The sequence below is a fragment of the Lemur catta genome, chromosome 11 (assembly GCF_020740605.2).
Source record: "Lemur catta isolate mLemCat1 chromosome 11, mLemCat1.pri, whole genome shotgun sequence".
Lineage (NCBI taxonomy): Eukaryota > Metazoa > Chordata > Mammalia > Primates > Lemuridae > Lemur > Lemur catta.
In genome coordinates, this window is record NC_059138.1 from 12,874,153 (window position 1) to 12,890,075 (window position 15,923).

A 15,923-nucleotide genomic window follows, 5' to 3' on the forward strand; every position below is an offset into this window, starting at 1 on the left:
CTGATCCTGATCCAACTTTTTGTCTAATATCTACTTGAGGTAGTGGAGGATTAGTACAACCCCCACCCTTGCCACTGGCATTCCTAAGACTCTTTAACCGTTCAATGTTTTTCCTATAGCACTTAGTCTGATATACTATGTAATCAATTTACATATTATGTTTCTAATCTGTCCAACTAAACCGTAATCTCCACAAGGATAAGAAATTTTGTTTGTTTTGTTTATTGCTGTATCCTCAGCACCTCAATAAATACTTGTTGTATGAATGAATGAATGAAATGAGGAAAGGAAATATTATTCAATAAATGGTGCTGGTGAAAAATTTGTGAATATCTAGGGGTGATAACAATGTTTTCCAATCAGTTCAGCATGAATACTGTTAGAATAGATGCTGGCCATAGACAACTAGTATAGGCAGCCATATTGGTTTATACTGGCTAACTATCAGCCCCTTTCATAGCCCTTTCTCAAATCTTTCATAGAATCTTGACTGATGAAATCAATACTTTCATAATAAAAATGAAGCCACAAGACTACTAGTGGGAAATATAGGTGAATATTATATATAGGTGACAGTGGTGGTAAGAAAGCACTTTCTAAACTTGACACCCATGTAAGAAATGATTATAAAAAGATAAGCTTAAATTAAATATGATTTTAATATTTTTATATAGGAAAAAATACCATAGGCAGTTTAAAGGCAAATGACCCACCAGAAAAAATATCTGCAATGTGACAAAAGGTTAATACATAAAAAGCTCTTAAAAAATCAACAAAAAGCTAACATTTTAACTAACCTACCTAAAATGGATTCAAATTTTTAAAACTCACATGAATAAAGAGTAAATTTATTCTCCATTATTTATTCTCTCTTTCCACTTTAGCTATTTAGAAGAGCTAATTCCAATATTCTTTCCTATTTCTGACCTCCCATTTTATAATGCAAAGCCTAATTAGATATATTCCTAGACAGTGAATCAAACTTCACCAGTCAATATATGTCTAAGGCCAGTTATGAATCATGCTCATAAGTACTGATTTCAGACATACCACATTCACTAGCTGATCCTCCCACCAACTGGAAGAACTGCTGGGCAATTTTCATATGATCCCTCTGAAAAACAAAACAGAGCTGATATAGATGAATACGGTAAAATATTTTATTTGTATTACACTTTATGGTTCTAACATATTTGCCAGGATTTAACATATACCCTTATTTTAAATCCTGTCAAAAACAATACTAATTCTTGTTAGCATAAACAACTAAAACTGAATTAAAACCTACACAGGGTCAGATAGAAAAGAAGAAAAAAAATCCAATCCCCAAATTCTATCCGTAAATTATCTTCATTAAATGAAATCATTCATTTACTCATTCATTCAACAAATATTTATTGTTCTTTTACCATATATTAGACCTTGGCATAGGAGCTATGGATATAACAAGGAGTATTTATTAAACTCATTTGTTCATTTAATAAGTATTTACTGCTTATCTACTATATAAGGCACTGTGGAGTGAGCTAGAGATAAAAATATTTATTTACATTGGGCTTTGTTTCAAAAGAACAATGAATGCTGTATGAAGATGGATAAGAGCTTAATTTTATAGCGTTTTGGTGTTTATAAAAAGCTTTTCCAAAGAAAAACAATTTTCCCCGTTTTACAGATGCCAAAGTTATAGCTCAGAGATGTGCAAGGTTAAAAAAATTCCCTGCAATAAGAATGAAGCTTTGTAATGATTTTTTTGTTTGTGATTAAATAAAACCACTTTTTAAAAATTGGACTCTTTTAAACAAAGTAGCAATTTTAGAGTTAAAGCTGCTTTTTTTTTTTTGTTTCTAAATAACATAAAATTCTTACAGTGAAGTCTAGATTGGGGCATAGGAAAAAAAACTGCAGAAGAGACTATGCTGGTTGTACTTTGATATTCATTTTGATCTTTTACACACACCTACAATTTTGCAAATTATATTATCAGTGATTTCATACTCACTGAACCCATTTCCTGGCCAAGGGCTGCATTAACCACTCCTTTGAGGATATACTCCTAGAAACATGGAACAACACTGATTAGTTCAAGAGGAATGTGGACCTATCAGATAACTTTCAAGTTAATTCTTTGCATCAACTTAACACTTTATATAAATTATCAAAGGTTACCCAGAGTCACTTTTCTCTGTTCTATCCCTGTCTTGAAAGAAAGAATTAAGAAACTTTCATTTAGTTTCCAGCAGGCAAGTATCTATATAACAGAATTCACCATATTTGTAAATTCTCAATCTTAAGCAGAAATAACTCAGTGGAAGCACCAGGAGATAAGTTTCGTTTATTTCAATTCAATGAAGAAAAAAAAAAAAAAACCCAGTAAAATGTTTATGTAATAAGTTTTATCACCTTATCAGTCACTGCCATTCTCTGTGACCACATCATATATATTATAGTCCCTTTCCAATGTTATAATAATCTTTCTTAGCTAGTGATCCTTTTCCTCAAGAAAAAAAAAGTGTCCTCTGATTTGCATATGTAAGGTATTTTCTCTTTTGGAGTCCTGGAGCCTCTCTTGTATCCTTTTCTTCAGACTTGGTTCAGTTCTTTAATAGATACCCTCCTTAGCAGTTCTATTAATTTTCATTTAAGAGAGCTCATAAAAAAAAAAAAACCAGCATGAAAGATGCTGAAGCTTTTAACACACTTGAGAAATATACTTGTTTAGACTCCATGGGGTCTGGAAATATTTTTCATTCAGTTTCTTCATTTAATAAATGGCACACCTACTAGGTACTTAACGTACACAGTGTTGGAGATACAATATAGATACAGTTTGTGAATATAAGGAGATAAGAATATAATGGGGAAGAAAGACAAGTTATAGACAATTAGTGAGATAAGTGTTTATATCTAGTTGTTAGTTTCATCAGAATTCTGGATTTTAGTGTTTTAAGATCTTAATCTATATAAGAGAGTTTAAAAATATCAAAAAAGCCCAGAACATTCATTGTCATATCAAAAGTTTCAAATAACATTCCTAGATTGGCATATACAGTTTTTCCTGGAAGTCTACTAATACAAGCAGGAAACTTCTCTAATATGCCCTCCAGTTATATTTCCAAAGTTTCACTTTCAACAGAACTTGATTAGTAAAAATGTAAAACATTCTCAATTACCTGAGGGGTAGTAGGTTCCAGATCCTTGATTAAGTTATAAGCTTCTTGTACATCATCTGAAATATAAAAAATAAGTCATTATACTAGTCTGTATTCCAGCAAACTCTTCTTTTTTTTTTTTTTTTGAGACAGAGTCTCACTCTGTTGCCCGGGCTAGAGTGCTGTGGCATCAGCCTAGCTCACTGCAACCTCAAACTCTTGGGCTCAAGCGATCCTTTTGCCTCAGCCTCCCGAGTAGCTGGGACTACAGGCATGCACTACCATGCCCGGCTAAATTTTTTCTATATATTTTTAGTTGTCCGGTTAATTTCTTTCTATTTTTTAGTAGAGACAGGGGTCTCGCTCTTGCTCAGGCTTGTCTCAAACTCCTGACCTTGAGCAATCATCCCGCCTAGGCCTCCCAGAGTGCTAGGATTACAGGCGTGAGCCACTGCGCCTGGCCCCAGCAAACTCTTCTGAAGCAGTCCTCCAAAAGATAAGATCCTTCAGTACTCAAACATTCACGGGAAATATGATCTGTTTTATCTGTTTTCTAACTCTCCATCAAGTTCATTGTTGAGTAGTTATCCTAAAGATAACCAAATATCCTGAGAAAACTCATATTAGGCCATGAAGCACCTTAAAAAATGTTCAGCCTAAGAATATGGACAGGGTGTTATATGCCAATGGCATTGTATTTAGATAAGAACAACAACCATTTTTTAAAAAGGCATACAGATTAAGTATATAGGAGTGAAATGACATGAAGTCTGATATTTGCTTTAAAATACTTCAAGAACAAAAGAGAGGGTGTTGAATGAAAAAAGATGGGCAATATCTTGAAAATTGTTGAATCTAGGATGAGTATTTGAGTATTCATTATAACTCTTTTATTTGAAATTTTTCATAATAAAATTGATTTATAAAATATATATGCTGTTTCTTTAATTCTTGTCCAAAAGCATATTTCTTTTTGTTTATATATCAAATAAAGAGGACTGCTTGCAAGTCGATGTCCTTATTTTAATAAACACTTATATTTTCCTCAGTAAGGAATATGTTGTCTGGTTGGTTTCTACCATGCACCTAAAAAGGCCCACACTGTTAGTTCAAATCCATGTCAGAGTGCTACCACCAATGCATGGTAGCTACTACCCTATACTCATAACTGTTAGAAAAGGCTACTTTAGGCATGTGTCTAACAATTTTAACCTTACTTAGGGGCAATATACAGCACTTTGAATAATAGTATTTATTATAAGAAGCCTGGGTACAAGCAAACAGAAAGGCAGACAATCAGAGTTAACAAAAACAGGTAATGATTTAAAAAAAAAAAGACACAAGAAAATGTGGATGTACACTATACATAGGAGGAAACTAGAAAAAGAAAGAAGAACTACAAGAGAAGGGGAGGAAAAACAATGAATAAAAACCAAAAAAGAATGGGTAGAGAGCAAAGGACAGAAAAATAAAAGGAAAAAAGAAAAACAGAATGAAGGAGAAGAGGGTAGGAAGCAACAGAAGAGAAAAGAGAATAAAAAGAAAAGGCACAACAAATAAGCACCGATAAATTTGTGCTATGCCATGAACTTGTTGCAAACACATTTTTGGAAGCATTATGGATTTTAAAAGTTAAGCAAGTAGTCCCATCAGATTAAATATTCCAATAAACATCTCGTTATAAGTAAAACTAAGACAAATTGTTCTTACCTTGACGAAGGTAGTAAATCACTAAGTTTAGCCTCGCTTCAGGAATGACATCAACCAGGGGAGGTAAAACTTGCAAAGCCCCTTCACCTCCTCGGAAAACAACCTAGAGATAGAGAAATTGTTATTATGGCAAAAGTATGTATATATCTATTGGTGGAAATGTTTCAGGTGCTGCTACATATAACTGGATTCATGATATGCAACTAAAATTGCTCTGGGAATCAGTTAATATATTGAGAGCTTTTATTATTGGCTCAATTTATTATTGCTTAACTAATCCCTATGCTTCTTACGTTCTCTCTTCTTTTCCCTCCCCTCTGTTTTTGATCCTTCTTAACAGCCCAGTCATATTTAAACATTTCATTTTTCACCCTATCTAAAACCTGTTTCCACTATCATTCTCTATACCCTTGCCCTTCTTTATTTTTATTCATAACCCTTATCACTTCACATTATTATATATTTCTTTGTTTATCTATTACACCCACCAGAATATAACCTCCATATGACAAGGAACTTTGTATTTACTGTATTCTCTCAGCCCCTAGAACTGTAGAGTTGGCACTCAGTTATTGTTTAAAAGGATGAATATATTTTTGAAGCTTTTTCTGTACACATGACCTTGATTTCATCGGAAGAAAGCCTGTATCTAAATTATAATAAAAAATAGGATAAAGGTATACCCCTTCCTGCAAACATTTCCTTTTCTCTTCATAAGAACTGCAGAAAACTCAAGTACCCAATAATTAATGTAACTTTTTTCTCGACAGACATTTTATATTGAAACTCCATGAAAGAATTTATATAACCTTTTTGAGCCTGTTTCCTCATCTCTAACTAGCATTAGTAATGTCTACCTTTCAGGGTTATTATGAGGGTTAAGTGAGTTAAAGTGGGCTAAACGTGTGGCACATAGTAGGTAATATTTCACTGAATTAATTCAGTAAATATTCATTAGCACCTATAATAAACACTGGGGTTACAACAGGAACAAGTCACTCCCCTGTCACCATAGAGACTAGTCAAGTGGGGAGAGCAAATGAATAAATATGTTGTCAGATGATAAGTTCTATAGAGAAAAGCTAAAAAATCAAACCAAAAAAAAAAAAAACCATCTATGAAAGGACAATTTGTTTTGTGCACTGTTGTATTTCTAGAGCCTAGCATAGTGTCTGGCATATAGCAAACTATTTCACAAATAAATATATAGAAATCAAGGCCATCAGGCATGAACTACCTAATCTCCTATTTCTACCTCAAAATATCTATTTGGTCTTTTTTGATTCCTCTTTGAGATATTCCCTTTTTTTGCCAAGATTAATCCAGTCACCTGTCTTCTCGATCCCATGAGTTACAACTCCATCTGGACCTCATTTCTCCATTAATCATTGTATCTTCAATCTTCCCAAAGCCCTGGTCCTACTTCTCATCATTAAACATACAAAAGGGTTTTTGTTCTATTGAAAAATCTTCCACTTGGCTCCATTGTTCCCTCTGGATAGTGCTCTATTTTTCTCCTTTCTTTTAATGCCACACTTAAAAAGTATGTGGCTTACTGTTTCTACCTTCTCTCATCCTCTCACTCCCCAACCTCCCCCCAAATTGGCTTCTGCTCTCAGCAAACAAGTCCACAAATTAATGCCTTTAGCCAAATTCCATGGACTTTTCTGTCCTCTTGTTCTATGACATGTCTGCAGCTTTGACACTGATGCCTATAAGATGACAATAACAGAGCCATTTACTAAATGCACACTATGTATTACCTCATTTAAACCTCACAAAAAAGTAAGATAAGTACTTTAATTTTCCCTATTCTAACATACGAGAACACTGAGACTCAGCAATGTTAAGTGACTTACCTGAAGTTACAAAGCTAGTACATGGTATGGCTTGATTTTTTATCTCAGATTTGACTTCAGAAGTTGATTTTTTTTATTTCGAAAGATTTAGGGGGTACAAGTGTTTTTCATTACATGGATGAATTGTATAATGCTGAATCAAGGCTTTTAGTGTACCTGCCACCATAGTAGTATACATTATACCCAATAGGCAATTTTTTTATCACTCTCCCTGCTTCTTAGTTGCCAATGTCCACTACACCAAAAAGTTGATATTTTTAACAACCATTTATATTGCCCCAGTATTTTCCAGGTTTTAAAAAAAATTATAAAAGTAATGTGTGTTCATTGGAAAAAAGCTTAAATACAGTATTAGGAAATTATAAAAGGAAAATTTATAAATTTATTATAAAAGGAAAATTTCCATATTCTTTTTCTCTCTAATCCCACTCTCCAAGAATAATCCCTATTTACTATTTGGCATGTTCCTTCCAGTCACATATAAATACAGTGAATGGTTCTTTACCTTGGCTATGTATTATATCTACCTGGGAAGCTTTTAAGAAAAATACTGATAGCTGGGCTCCAGACCAACCATTAAATAAGAATTCCTGTTTCTTCTGAATTTTCTTGTGGCAAACAAAAAAGGAAAGGAAGGAAAGAAAGCAGACAGACAGACTGACTCCCTTGGGGTGGAGCCCATGCATCCTTAGTTTCAAAAGCCTCAGGTGATTACAATATGCAGCTGTAAACGACATTACATTGTCTAGGTGCTGCTTCTTATCTGCCCTTTCTTGTCTCATTTGCTGATCTTCCTTCCTTCAGCCCCATAAATACAGACGCTCTTTTGGAACCATAGTTTTCTGTTTTTAATTCTTTATTCCAAATTTAATTGCCGGGACTTCAGCAATTGAAAATCTTCCATATTTAATCATTAGGACTCTTATGATAATTCCTAAACCTAAAGTCTTGATCTGTCTCCAAGCTTAAATTCCAGACCACTATCTCTAATGTATCATTCTCCAAAAAAATTAATGTGGCTTCAATTTATAAACCAGATTAGAAGTGAAAAGATTAGATGCAGGAGCCCATAATAGAAACTATCCAAATAAAACTATATCTGTGATGAAGGCCTGAATTAGAGAAGAAATGGAATAAATATAAGACATTGCCAAAAAAGAATTACTAGGATTTAGTGACTGAGTAGGTAGCAGAAATAAAGGGAAGTGGAGTCTAAAACAGCAGTGTTTTTCAGCAAGGGTATTTGGAGAACTGGTGCTAATGAAAGGCATAGAGAAATCAGAGGAGAGAGGTGTAATGATCATCATCACCATTTTTAGATGGGGAATCTGAGACTCAACAATATTAGATAATTTTCCCAATGTCCCCAGGTGTCTGAATTGAAAGCAGCTTCTCTGAATCTCACTATATTACATGGTCAATAGAATAAAACTTAACCTGAGCTTCGATTTTTTTTGGCAATGGCCAACATAATTTAGCCATAAACCTAACCACCCCTATTTAACTTTAGTGTCCGCTATTCCCCAGGGCAAACTTACTGTTTCAGTAAGATCAATCTGCTCTTTCATAAGTCATCCTCATTCTAGCTCCATGTCCTTGACTAGAATGAACCCTCAAATGTCAATTATCCTTAAAAGACCTGAAAATCTTTCCCATTTATTCGAACCACAGTGATACGTTACTTTTCTTTGCCAAAAACCAAACAATTGGATCTATACTGCCTTGTACTTCTTTCCAAATGTTATATATATTCCTGCCCTCCCAATCAGGATTTCCTTGAGGAAAGAAACTAAGATTTTAAACTCATTTCCTCCACAGCAAGGAGGGGTTCCCTTGGAGGGGAGCATTATTTGCTGGAGCATCTCATTAATTCATCTTTCTAATTGCTGTGATGTACCAAAGTATAGGAGGACTGAAGGCAGTCAAGACGGGAAACCATTATTCACCAGATTGTGCCTGATGAGTTCTTTAGCAAATTCAAAGGATGAAGAAGCGTTGTCCATCAAGCTTTTGAGTTCTGTCTGAAATTTAAGAAGAAAAGCTTATGAAAATGACAAGTGTATAGTTCTTATACCACATATTTATATAATGCTTTATAATTTACAAAAAATTAACATGCTATTTCATTTGGTCCTCATGATTATAAGTCAATGTAATTATTGCTATCTACATTTTATAGATGAGAATAATGATGCCTATAAATCTTAAGTGACTTGAACCTTATATTAAGCAGCAAGTTTGAAAACTGCTGCACTCAAATCTGAAGACTTCTAGAGTTAACCTTTTCTTTCAGTGCCAAGGGTGATAAAGGAGCTAAGCCTTTAACAACTAAGGTTGATTCTTTTTTTTTTTTTTTTTTTTGAGACACAGTCCCACTCTGTTGCCCTGGCTAGAGTGCCGTGGTGTCAGCCTAGCTCACAGCAACCTCAAACTCCTGGGCTCAAGCGATCCTTCTGCCTCAGCCTCCCGAGAAGCTGGGACTATAGGCATGCACCACCATGCCCAGCTAATTTTTCTATTAATATTTTTAGTTGTCCATATAATCTCCATTTTTTTTTTTTTTTTTTTAGTAGAGACGGGGTCTCGCTCTTGCTCAGGCTGGTCTCAAACTCCTGAGCTTAAACAATCCACCTGCCTCAGCCTCCCAGAGTGCTAGGATTACAGGTGTGAGCCACCTTGCCTGGCCACTAAGGCTGATTCTTTAATCTGACCATTCCACTTATACACTGAATTCTCATAGTTCCTCCTTCCTACGGAATTGCCCTTTATTTACATAATGTAATTCAAAAGTACCTCCTATCTTGTTTTATTGTTTATTAGATCTATCATATCTATCATATCTCTTCTGTATCTCTTGCCCCCTGCCCTTTATTTACATAATGTAATTCAAAAGTACCTCCTATCTTGTTTTATTGTTTATTAGATCTATCATATCTATCATATCTCTTCTGTATCTCTTGCCCCCTTAACTCTCCTTAGAACAAATGGTCAGCCATTTCCACTAATATCCTAGACATCACTTACCCTTTCCTCAGGTTTCTGCTATTCCTACATTGCCAACCATAATTTTGAGTTCCTCTCATTCCTTTTCTAACTCTATCAGTGGGTAGCTAAGTTTTTCTGGATAAAGTCATTAAAGTCTTCATTCTTCGCACTAACCACCACAACCTTGTTCTGCCTGATCTCACAGTTGGGAGAGCACATTTGCTCAGAATCCTTTTATTAATCTATTCTCTTGTCCACAGTTGTTGTTTTGGGATTTTTTCTCCCCTAGTATATATTCAATCTACTTTGAAATCATGTAGTTCCTGGAAAACTTCACTGCACACTTGACAAAATGAAAGTGAAAAGGTAAAAACCTTTTAGAACTATGAGGATAGTATTGATCTTAGGCAGGGCCAGCCAAAGGACTAAGGGTGGGTGAGACAAGTGAGGTGCCCAGGGCACAAAACTTAAGGAGGCGTTTATTCATGTTTGTGCAAGTGGTGCAAGTGCTAATGCTTAAACTTTGTGCCTAGGCAGCTTGCTTGCCGCATCCTAGTCCCGGCCCTGCCTCACAGAGTGCCTGAAAAGGTCTCAGGAACCCCAGCGGTTGCAGATCATATTATAATGACTGCACTCGATTGTTCAAATTAATGTTTCCACTGAAAATAATTTTTAAAAAACAGGTAAATTATTAAAATATTTTCTTAAGAATATCAAAGAGATGACAAGAAAGAGTTACCATATAAAAAATGAAGGGGAAAAGCTGAACTCAGAGAAGTAAGAAAGCACAGAAACCATTTATGCTCTGGAGGTTTTACTGATTTTGGAAAATTAGAACTTTTAGTTGATAGTCTTGCCAGGCAACAAGGACAAAAAACAAAGCCCAGCACCACAAGGTGAGAAGTCTAAAAGGAGACCCTTTTCACAATCCGCTAGGACTCCAAAGAGCTACCTACAGTGTCAAGGGAAGGATGGTATGGAACTAGTACACCCCTTGTGCAGAATTACAGCTCAGTTAGAATCCTATGGGCAATTCAGGGAATCTCAAGTCTCGAATTTGGTTTAAAGGTGGTCCCAACCTGATGGTTCTCCTGGGTAGCGGGCAGAGCAAATACATACCATTTAGGGAGGAAAGTGCCTTTGTTACAGGGTTTAAATTATTCCTATAAGTAATTTTTCAAATACTGTGTCCAACATACAAAGATAACCTGACATACAAAGAAACCGGACTCCATTAAGGCAAACCAGGAGAAACAAGAGAAAACAGAATCAAACCCATAAAACTTCAGAAATTCAAATTATCAAACTCAGATCACAAAACAACCATTTTAAGAAATGTTTAAGAACGTTTAAGAAAATAAAAGGCAAACATAAAGACAGGAAACTGTAAAAAGTAAATATTTTTTAAAAAGCAAGAACTTCTAGAAATATAAAATACTGCTAATGAACTTACTAACTGAATAGCCAAGTATTCTATAAATGAGCCAAAGATTGTATATTGGCTTCTAGATTATTTACTTCTTCATAGCAGCCTATAACCTGTTAATTCAGAAGCCTTCTGGAACCAAACTCAAATTTTTACACATTCAGTTGTTTTAAATGTAGGCCAAATGAGCAGATTTCTAGGCTTTAAGAGTCTGCTGATTTGCATATCTAACAAAACTGTGCCCAACATCTGCTAGTCACAGATAAGGTAAACCCCAGGGATAGAAAGATCCCAAGTAGCTACTGCCCTCCAGAGCTCTCTGACCCAGAGACTGCTCTGCCCGCTCATGCTGCTGAGAGACATCATCTAGACATGCGAGTTTCCAGTCTGATTCCCCTCATGCCTGGAGTTACCTTGCCCTTCTCCCCTTCTGAATAGTGGCTCCTGTGCCATTGCCTCTGGACAGTTGCATACTATGAGGAACTTCCTCATTATCCCCATAAGGTTTGTGTGTGCAATCATCACCTCATGGTCTTATCTTTTTCCTTGATCAGCCCTGAAATTCCTCAAACCCCCTACACTAGGTTTGACAGCAGGCTAGACACATCATAAAATAAGAATTAGTGAGTGGAGGCCAGGAGCAGTGGCTCATGGCTGTAATCTCAACACTTTGGGAGGCCCAGACAGGAGGACTACTTGAGCCCAAGAGTTTGAGACCAGCCTGAGCAGTATAGCCAGACTCCTGTCTCTACAAAACGTTTAAAAATTAGGGCATGGTGGTGCATGCCTGTAGTCCCAGCTACTCGGAAGGCTGAGGCAGTTGAGCTCAGGAGTTTGAGGTTGCTGTGAACTAGGCTGACGCCACGGCACTCTAGCCTGGGCAACAGAGTGAAACTCTGTCTCAAAAGAAAAAAAAAAGAAAGGGTGAATTGTATGGTATGTTAAAGCTGTTTAAAAATAAAACTATAAATAGAAGATATATGTCATCATATCTATGTTAGAGTGAAAGTGACCTTTCTAAAAACATGACACCAATGCTAGAAACCATGTAAGAAATACTCCACATGAAACACATCCTTTTACAAATTTTCTCTCCTATTTAAAGCATATATTAGGGTTTTGTCTTTTCTAATTTACTAATCTTTGTCTTTTAACTGGATAAATTAATCCTTTTAAATATAATATAATTATAGGTAATTTGGGTTTAAAAGGCAAAATAGGCTTTTAGAAGATATTTTCAGAAAATGTGATCTTGGGCTAGGAAATCACTTCTTAAACTAGGTACAGAAAGCACTAAACAAAGAAAAAGATAAATCTGACTATGGTTCAGCCTACAAAATCTTTGATAATTGCTTATATTTACTGAGAGTTTACTATGTATATCAAGTCAAGGATGTTACGTACATCATACCATTTAATCTTCACGACAACCTATGATGAGTCAGTACTATTATTTTCCCTGTTTTATAGATGATGCTTAAGAAGATTAAGTATTTCACCTAAAGTCACATAGCTATTCTTCCAGGATTAAAATTTGGGTCTACCTTATTCCAAGCTCAACCCCATAATCACTACTCTAGAAGCCATCTCAGTTTTGGGGGAGAAGTTCTTCAATACTTTATTCTCTGAAACGAGCAGCTTTCTACCCCCTTTTACCAGCATCCTACATTCAATGCCTCTATTTCTTCATCATTTACTTGTTATTCCTTCTGCCACATCCTCTAAGAGAATTCCCAGTCTGGATTATTACTCACTTACTCCTTATCTCCTTGCAACCTAGCTCCAAGCCCCAATAATGATATTCTAATCAGAGTAGAAAATCCTCATAATGAAATCTAATAGCCTTTCCTCAGTCTTCACCATTATTGACCTCTTTTGCACCTCCTCCTTCTTTAAACATGATTCTCTTTATCAGTCATACTTTAAATTTCTTATTCAACAAAAACATAGTTGGCATCAACTTTGTGCATGCACTGTGCCAGATTCTGGGATATAAATGTCAAAAGACAACAGTCCCAAGCCGAATGTGATGGTGCACACTTGTTGTCCCAGCTACTCAGGAGGCTGAGGTGGGAGGATTGCTTGAACTCAGGAGTTCGACACCAGCTTGGGCTACATAGAGACCCCCTTTCAAAAAAAAAAAAAAGTCACAGTCCTAACCCTCAATGAGCTTTTCTAGATTGAAGATAAACAACTACCAAATAAGCATAATGGAGACATTTACACATACACATATATACGCCTATGTGCATGCATCTTTATGTGTATATTAAGAACACCTAAATTTGCAGTAAATTTTAGTGGTTAAGTCTATAGGCTTTAGAGACAAGTGTTTGAAACCTGAATTTGCCACTTCCGTTAGTTGTGTAAACTTGGACAAGTTATTCAAAGTATTTTAGGAATTAAACCAATCATTACAAATTATTTCATGCTTACCACAGAAGAGCAGAATGTTATTGGTGTTTGTGAGAGACTGAACCATATAATATAGACCCCATTACACAAATTAATAGAAAGCCTGATTTTAAATAGTTTAATAAAATTATCATAATTAAATACAAACTGTAGATTCTTAAAGTACATTTGACATAGCCTTCTGCTGGAGCCCGTTATACAATCTATATGTAAACTGTACTGACACAATTTAAAAGGAAAAAGCATGCCTTCTAGGGTTGGGAAGTATGGTCTAGTGTCCTGACTAGGATAGTTCTAAGTATATATAATATTGGTTAACCATGCTACCCATGCCAGACTATGGAAAGGACATGTGCAAACATAATGTAAACATTTAATAGATTGTATCTGATACCAAAATTGACAAAGTTCCCAAGACTGACTCAAGGTAGAATGGCAAGAATGTATTTCTTTTATTTGTTCTTACTAAAGGAGGAAAACTCAAGATCAAATTGCAAATCCAATCTACTATTAAACTGCTGATTGCTGGAAACATCAGCCAATTAGGCAGACTCAGGGGACTCTAGTTGAAATGACTATTATCCCAATAATGCATTTTATGTAATATACTCAATTGCATATTAAGCAATTTAACTGATGATCATTTGTTTTGCCATAACTGACCACCTTTATCTACATGAGCTCTGAAATGTGAATCCAGGCATATGCTAAGGACATGTGCTCTTCACACCACACCCTTGCTACCCCACAACTAAGCACTGTTTCACTCAAAGGTTAAATCTCCTGTCAGCGTGAAGTGTGTTAATTGTGCTCCTTGCTGCTACATTTTCTCAATAAATTTTGTTTTGATATAGTTAACTTGCTGGTTTAAGTTTCCTTTTCTCTTCCCACTACCCTAGGGTGGCACGATGCCAACTGGAACCAATTTTTGGGACAAGGGTAGGAATCTCAAATTTTGATACATGCAGAAATTTTACATTTAAATTTTGGTAGCTTCTAATATCAACTAAAGCAATAGCAATGAAGGTAATTTACAAGCATGGCCCCCTCATAGGACTAACCTAAAAATATCTATTTATATCTATGTATGTGTATGTAGATATAGTATAGAACATGTTCTCCATTACATATCTATTTAAGTATCTATCTATATCTATATAGATGTATGTAGGTATATATAATATGTTTATGTAATGTTAAATAACACTGTTATTTAAAATGTTATTAAAATTATGTTATTTAAAACATGTTAAATAAAATGAGAGGAGATGATAATGTATGGCCTCCAGTGCACTCTCAGTTTCCTATAAAGTGAAAACTATAATATCTTCTATCCACAGACTTGTCAGGAAAATTAAATAATGGATATAAAGTATTCTACACAGTACCTATGAGTAGCCAATTTCCAAGTATTTATAAAATGTCTACTATATTTGCCTCTTGGTGGTGACCTTAAAGAAGATGAAGGGTACCAAGCAGAGAAAGAAGGAAGTCATTCCAGGAGTGAGAATGATGTATGCAAAACTATAATGGTAAGAAAGTATGGCATGTGGAACAAATTCCATGGCTGGAATGGAGAGGACAAGTCTGAGTAGAGGCAGGAAAATTATTTAAAGGGCCAAAATAAGCGGTGAGGAACTCCTGGACTAGAGCAGTAGCAAAGGAGAAGAGAATAGATAAAAGAGATATCTAGGACATATAACCGATAGGAACTGGTAGATGATTACATGGAGATGAAGGAGAAGAGAGTGATGGATATCACAGGCTTCTGATGTGGTTTACTGGGTATATATTGGTGACATTCAACCACAGAGCCACAAATATATTTTAGAGGAAGAAGTGGAAGCATTTGGTTTTAAACATATTTAAGTTAATGTAAGGCATCTCTGTAAAACCATCTACAATTTATCAGACATGACAAAATATTCTTTTTAGAATACCTGATAAACATAAATATTTATACCATTAGGTTTTTAATTTATACAATTTGGCAATGACAAAGGGATATTAATCAAGAATCATATAGATAATACAGTTTCATAAATAACTTGGAAAGTATAAAGTAATTCAAATTGGAATTAAGCAAATTAAAAACACATTTCCATCACTACCTCGGCTGCTTTGCCGTTGTAAAGGCGAAAATGATTACAGGCCTTAAGATTGAGCGCGATGGTGCTATCGGGAATTTGCTGAAGGTAAACAGCCAGAACTTCTTGAGACACATCATAGTAATCCAACTTGTAATAGCAGAGGGCCACATAAACATTGAGGGCAAGGTATTCCCTATTAGATGAAAGAATTAAGGGTTAAGAATTTAAGTCTACTTCACAGAAATGTCAAATTACAAAGATCAAATGGAAAACAAGGCAAGAGGACAGT

The 15,923-nt window shown here is 35.3% G+C and overlaps 1 protein-coding gene across 1 annotated transcript in view; it reads right to left on the reverse strand.

The window, feature by feature from the left end:
- TTC26 (tetratricopeptide repeat domain 26) overlaps window positions 1-15,923 on the reverse strand; it is a 41,520-nt gene that overhangs the window by 13,974 nt on the left and 11,623 nt on the right. The window contains exons 7-12 of the mRNA XM_045565312.1: window positions 15,656-15,827; window positions 8,665-8,739; window positions 4,860-4,962; window positions 3,171-3,226; window positions 2,000-2,053; window positions 1,051-1,114 (exon numbers count right to left, since the gene is read on the reverse strand). Of these exons, the coding sequence (XP_045421268.1) occupies window positions 1,051-1,114; window positions 2,000-2,053; window positions 3,171-3,226; window positions 4,860-4,962; window positions 8,665-8,739; window positions 15,656-15,827 (524 nt within the window). The remainder of the gene's footprint in view (window positions 1-1,050; window positions 1,115-1,999; window positions 2,054-3,170; window positions 3,227-4,859; window positions 4,963-8,664; window positions 8,740-15,655; window positions 15,828-15,923) is intronic.